The sequence below is a fragment of the Tetrao urogallus genome (assembly GCF_951394365.1).
Source record: "Tetrao urogallus genome assembly, chromosome: 26".
NCBI classification, from domain to species: Eukaryota; Metazoa; Chordata; class Aves; order Galliformes; family Phasianidae; genus Tetrao; species Tetrao urogallus.
Window position 1 is genome coordinate 2,692,189 of NC_136839.1, and position 6,000 is coordinate 2,698,188.

General features: G+C 58.8%; 1 protein-coding gene across 1 annotated transcript; it reads left to right on the top strand.

Moving 5' to 3' along the window:
- Positions 1-2,701: 2,701 nt before the first annotated feature.
- On the top strand, positions 2,702-5,013 carry CYB561 (cytochrome b561; the record flags this gene model as incomplete). Its single annotated transcript, XM_079547318.1, has 5 exons — positions 2,702-2,903; positions 3,732-3,830; positions 3,899-4,002; positions 4,084-4,241; positions 4,818-5,013. 5 exons carry the CDS (start codon positions 2,702-2,704, stop codon positions 5,011-5,013), a joined length of 759 nt encoding a protein of 252 aa, XP_079403444.1.
- Positions 5,014-6,000: the final 987 nt, after the last annotated feature.

Below are 6,000 nucleotides of genomic sequence, written 5' to 3' on the forward strand. Positions count from 1 at the left end.
GGGACATGCCCCCCCTGCTATCAGCCTTCACACCCACCCTACCATCAGCCCTGTGGCTGCCAAAACATCCCCTGGTGCTGCAGATAGGGGTGCAGGTGATTAGCAGGGGATAATTGCGTTAAACCCACGCATGTCCCTCTGCTCAAATGAAAAAAAAAACAAGTCGTGAAGCTGCAGTGTCTTCTGTAAGGGGCTGTGTATGGGGCTGGGGGGGGGGGGGCCTGGATGGGGGTGCACCGGGGGGTGGCTGCGTCTCCTGGGTGCGATGGTGGTGGTGTGGGGTGGGGGGGGGGAGAGGGGGCAGGACCTGGCAGTGCGGGGGGGGGGTCACACAATGGTGATGTGCAGCTCTGAGGACTGACCCCACACTGTGGCTGGGGGGACTTCACCCCATTTTGCAGCCTCCCGGCCTGCTGTCATGTCATCCTCGGTCTGCAGTGATGCTGGGGGGTTGGTGTTCAACCACCCCCCCCCCCACCCCCGCCTTGCCATCGTGCTGTTGCCTTGCCAACGCAGTGGCCTCGTCCCTCCTGGCTCAGACGTTGTCACTGCAGGGCCTGGCGCTGGCAGCAAATGCAGGTAAGAGTGAGGGGGTGGTGGGGGGGCTGCATCGTGCAGCATGGGTGTCCACCAGGACCCTCCCCCCTCCCAGAACATTGCTGCATGAACCTGTAGCCCTGGTCCAGAGCAGGGATCCCCCAAGCGACCCCCAGGTCATCCCCAGGGATTTGGGGGGGGGACTCTGGGCAGAGGCCACAGTGAGAGGCTGCACACATCACCCCCCCCCAACACACCACGTGGAGGGGGATAAGCAAAGACCCTTCTTTGCTCTGCATGACACTGGGTTTGCCTGGATTGCTGACTGCTGGGGGACAGGCAGGTCCCCACCATGAGAAAAAGCAGTAGGGAGGGGACAGAATTTGGGGGGGGGGATAATATTTGGAGGGGGAACTGATCTGCTGTGTTGCTGACCCACTGCTCTGCTGGGGGGGGATGCTGTAAACTTGTGGCTGTAAACTTGTTCTTTCCAGGGCTAAGGGGCCACCTGCAGATCCCATGGTGTTTGGGGACCAGGCTGTCCCCTCACATCCAGGTGTTTGCAGCTGGCACTCAAGTTCTGGGTGATGACATCTTAGTGCTTTTAGCCAACCTCGAGGCCAAATGGGGCAGGGCAGCATGGGGTAGGTGCCAATTCAGGGCAGGTCCCATGGCTGTGGGGGGCACTGTATGGTGGGGAGGGGACCTTGCTGCCTCTCCTACCCCCACCCTGCCCCTGTCCCCATTGTGTCTCCCAGAGCCTCCGTGGCCCCAGGCGCTGGGGCTGGATGCGGACAGGCGACATTTGCAGTGAAACCTAATGGAATAAACCAATTCCCTTAACCCACTTATCCGGCTGATCCAATAAAGGTGGCTGGGAATAAAGTGTGTGCGTGGTCTTAATGCATGCCCACCCCCTGCCCTCCCACTCCCACCCTTCATCCCCTGGCAGTACTGTTGGTCTGTCTGTCACAGCCTGGTCCAAGACGCTGCACAGCATAGACAGGGACAGAGGTGGCTCTGGGGCTGTGACTTGGTGGCCCTCATTGACGGGACCTGGAGCAGTGGCCGTGCTGGTGGAGGTGGCTCTGATCCCTGCAGATAACCCGGCACAAAGTGGCTGCAGGTGAGTTGCAGGGGCTGTGAGACTGGCTATTGTGGTGTCCTACCCCCCCTTCCCTGTCCCCAAGGGCGACTGCTTTGTCCACTCGGTGCAGTGGGGACCTCGAGCAGCGTCACTCATCCCTGTTGCTGCTTTCATCTACTCGGGATTTTGGGGGTGCAGTGGGGTGGGGATGTGGTGGGGAGGGATGTGAAAGGCAGGGTGGGCATGGAGGGATGGAGGTGGGGAGGTTGGAGGGGGAAAGATGGGATGGAAATGGAGGGATGAGGATGGGGATTGGGAGGGAGTGAGAAGGGTGGGGATGGGGATGGGGTGGGAGAGCGGATGATGCTGAAGGGCTGGGGCAGGAGAAATGGGGAAGAACAGATGTGGTGTGAGGGCTGGAGGCAGCAGCAGCCATGCAGGGACTGGAGGGCTGGGATTGGGGCCAGGTGGAGGAAATGGGGGAATCATAGAATCATAGAATGGCCTGGACTAAAGGGACCACAATGATCTTCTGGTTCCAACCCCCTGCTGTGTGCAGGGTGGCCAACCAGCAGCCCAGGCTGCCCAGAGCCACATCCAGCCTGGCCTTGAATGCCTGCAGGGATGGGGCATCCACAGCCTCCTTGGGCAACCTGTTCCAGTGCCTCATTACCCTCTGGCTCAAAAACTTCCTCCTAATATCTGCAGAACAGAAGTGTGAGCAGGGAACAGGAGAGCAGAGACAGAAGGACAAGGATAGGAACTTAGGGATAGGATCCCGAGGTCAGAAGCACAGCAGGATCAGGAGCTCAGGGTCAGAAGCATGGGGACAGGAGCAGAGAGAGGACAGGAGCTCAGAATCAGGATCACAGCAGGATCAGGAGCTCGGGGACAGGAGCAGAGCGAGGACAGGAGCCAGCAGGGCTGGGCGTGCCGTGGTTGCTTGGTGCAACCCTGCGCAGGTGACGCAGCAGGAAACATCCAAGTCCCGTGGCAGGTGAGGGCGGTCCGGGCTCCACCGCCCCAGGGTGGCCCCATCAGGGCCTGGCTGCCCTCGCTGTGTCCCCGCAGGTCGCCATGGATGGCACCCCATCACCTTCCAGCCCCGCTGGGCTCTCAGCTTACGTGGCCGTGTCACAGCTGCTGGGTCTGACGCTGCTGGCGGCCACGGGAGCCTGGCTGGGCCGTTACCGGGGCGGCGTGGCCTGGCAGAATCCGCTGCAGTTCAACGCCCACCCACTGTGCATGGTGTTGGGCATGGTGTTCCTGCAGGGGGACGGTGAGTGGAAGGCCCCAGTGCCACCAGGATGGGTAATTGAGTGGGTGGGAAGAGCTAGGGAAATGTGGGAGGGAGGACGGGACACAGGGAGTTGGGGGTTCTCAGGGATGTGGGAGGGACACAGGGATGTGGGGGTCCATGGTGAGGTTGGGGTTCCCAGGGATGTAGGGAGGGGACACAGGGAGATGTGGGGGTCGATGGTGAGGTTGGGGTTCCCAGGGATGTAGGGAGGGGACACAGGGAGATGTGGGGGTCCATGGTGAGGTTGGGGTTCCCAGGGATGTAGGGAGGGGACACAGGGAGATGTGGGTGTGCCAGGGAGTGGAGAGGGTCCCAGGGGTATGTGGGGATCCCAGGGAGATGTGAAGGGTCCAGGGAGGTATGGGGTGGGTCCAGGGGTGGGGGGGGGGTCCCAGGGAGGTAGGGGATGGGCTCAAAGATGTGTGTGTGGGGGGGGGGGGAGGGTCTCAAGGAGGTGTGGGGATCCTAGGGAGGTGGGGGTGTCCCAAAGACATGTGAGGGTTCCAAGGAGGTGGGGGTCCCAGGGAGGTATGGGGATCTCAGAGAGATGTGGGGGTTGCAGGGAGATACAGGGTGGGACCAGGGGACATGTGGGGGTCCCAGGGAGGTATGGGAATCTCAGAGAGATGTGTGGATCCCAGGGAGGTATGGGGTGGGTCCAAGGATGCGGAGGTCCTAGAGAGTTGGGGGTCCATGGGGAGGTTGGGGTTGCCAGGAATATGGGGGGACCCAGGGATATGTGCTGATTCCGGGGAGGTGGGGGGGCCATGGACACTGCCCCACTGCTCACCGCCTTCTCTCCATCAGCTCTCCTGGTGTACCGGGTGTTCAGGAACGAGGCCAGGCGCTCCACCAAAGCGCTGCACGCACTGCTGCACGGCCTGGCACTGCTCATCGCGCTCGTTGGTGGGTGCTGTGGGTGGGGGGCAGTGAATGGGGACCCCACCCCAGTGCTGATGAGCTCCTTTCTGCAGGCCTCGTGGCCGTCTTTGAGTCGCACCGTGCCAAAGGCATCTCCAACATGTACAGCCTGCACAGCTGGTGCGGGATGGCTGCCTTTGTGCTCTACCTCCTGCAGGTGAGTGCTCGCAGCCCATGGGGAGCTATGGGTTGGTTGCCTGTAGGGCTGGGCATCCTCTGATGCCCCCATAACCTGCAGTGGCTCCTGGGCTGTGGCTTCTTCCTGGTGCCTGGCACGTCCTTCTCGCTGCGTGGCCGTTACAAACCCCATCACGTCTTCTTCGGCATCGCCCTCTTTGCCTTCTCCATCGCCACCTGCCTGTTGGGCATCACCGAGATGTTGCTCTTCAACATCAGGTGCGTGACTGACCTGGGCAGGTTGTAGCCCCCAGACTGCCATTAAGGGCTGTTCCAGACCCAGCCTGTGGGGCAGAGCTCAGCCCCTGCCCAGGCTGCGGTTCTGTGGCTGTGAATCACCCCGAGAGTTTAAGTTGTGCTGGTGCTGAGTCACATCCCACATGCTGTTTAACAGGGGCCTGCAGCAGCTTTTTCCTTTGGTCCTAATGGGGCATATAATCAGCACTACAGCTGCTCTGCAGCCAGATGCACGCATAACCACCCTGGGAAGCTCAGGTCCCCCAAAAAATCTCTGCCCACTTGCTGGGAGGATGCAGGATGTCCCACATCCCTGAGAGCCCCACATGCACCCAGCTGCATGGTGTGGGGCCAGGCTGCATGTAGGGTCTCTTCGCAAAGCAGTCTCACTTCTTGTGCTGATTTGGGGACAAAGGACCTTTCCCAATGTCTGTACCTGCCTGTGGAGATACTGCAGCTTCCTCCAGAAAGAGGAAAATGAGGATGAGAGGGGTTCCAGCCCTAGTAGGGATGGTCACCCACGCTGCAAAGCTCTAGCATCCCCGTCTGCACCCACAGGGACTCCTACAGCCACTTTGTGCCAGAGGGAGTCCTGGCCAATGTGCTGGGGCTGCTGCTGGTGGCCTTCGGGTTGGTGGTGGGCTACGTGCTGACACGGGATGACTGGAAGCGGGCACCGCTGGCCGAGGAGATGGCCCTCTCCATGGACTTCAAGACACTCACGGAGGGCGAGAGCCCTGGAGGCAGCCAATGAGGCCCCCAGCTGCCCGGTCCTGGTGGATGCTGGATGTCTCTGCGTGCCCCAGCTCCATGCCCAGTATTGGTGAGCAGAGCCTTCGCTCGGGGCTCCCTCTGCATCTTCTGTTCTATGTGTGGATGGAGGTGCCACCACAGATAGCGTCCCCAGACTCAGCGTTTCCCTACTGCCAACCTCCAAAGCCCATTCCCATCTTTGTGCCAAGCAGTAGATTGGATGAACCCCTTCACCAACATTTCTATGTGTTCTCAGCCCACACCCTCCTGCAGCCACTGAAGTTCCCCTGCAGCTCCAAGCAATGCCACGTCTGTGCAATTTAACATCAGTGTGTTTAAAATGTTTTCTCCTCTTGTGCAATGTGTCGTCTGCAAAGTGAACGCTCCTGCCTTAATAAATATTTGCAGCTAACCCTGCCTCTCACCAGCACTCATCATTTCGGGTACCTCAAAGCACCTCCCATTGCCCCGGGTTGGGCAGAACCAGGCTGCTCCCATCCTCACCCGCTGCCATCTGGGATCTTTCACGTGAGGTTGGGAACCACCATCAGTCCAAAGGCTGTTTCCAAGTGTTAACCATTTATAAATAAGTACATTTTTTTTTTTTTTCATACATACAGTTTTCATTGTACAGATTACAATCTGTATACATTGGGGTGAGGGGGGGGAAATGCATTCTTTTGAACTTTTCACATCTATCTCACAGCTCACATGTACAGACAAGAAAACTCTGCTCAAGCAAATACAGCAAAGGAAAAAATATGTTTTCTTCTTTCCTTATACACGAGAGGCGAAGGCCTCCGCTGTCCGCAGGGGTTGTCCTCCCCACTGCACAATGTCACAACTGTGTGGTGTTCAATACATCATCAGTAGAGAGAACAGAACATGCATTGAATAATATACTGTACAGAGGAAGTCCTTTACATCGGAATTATAGAAAAGCTAAAGGAAAATTAAGTGTCTTAAAGATCTTCCCAGCAAGTGTCTC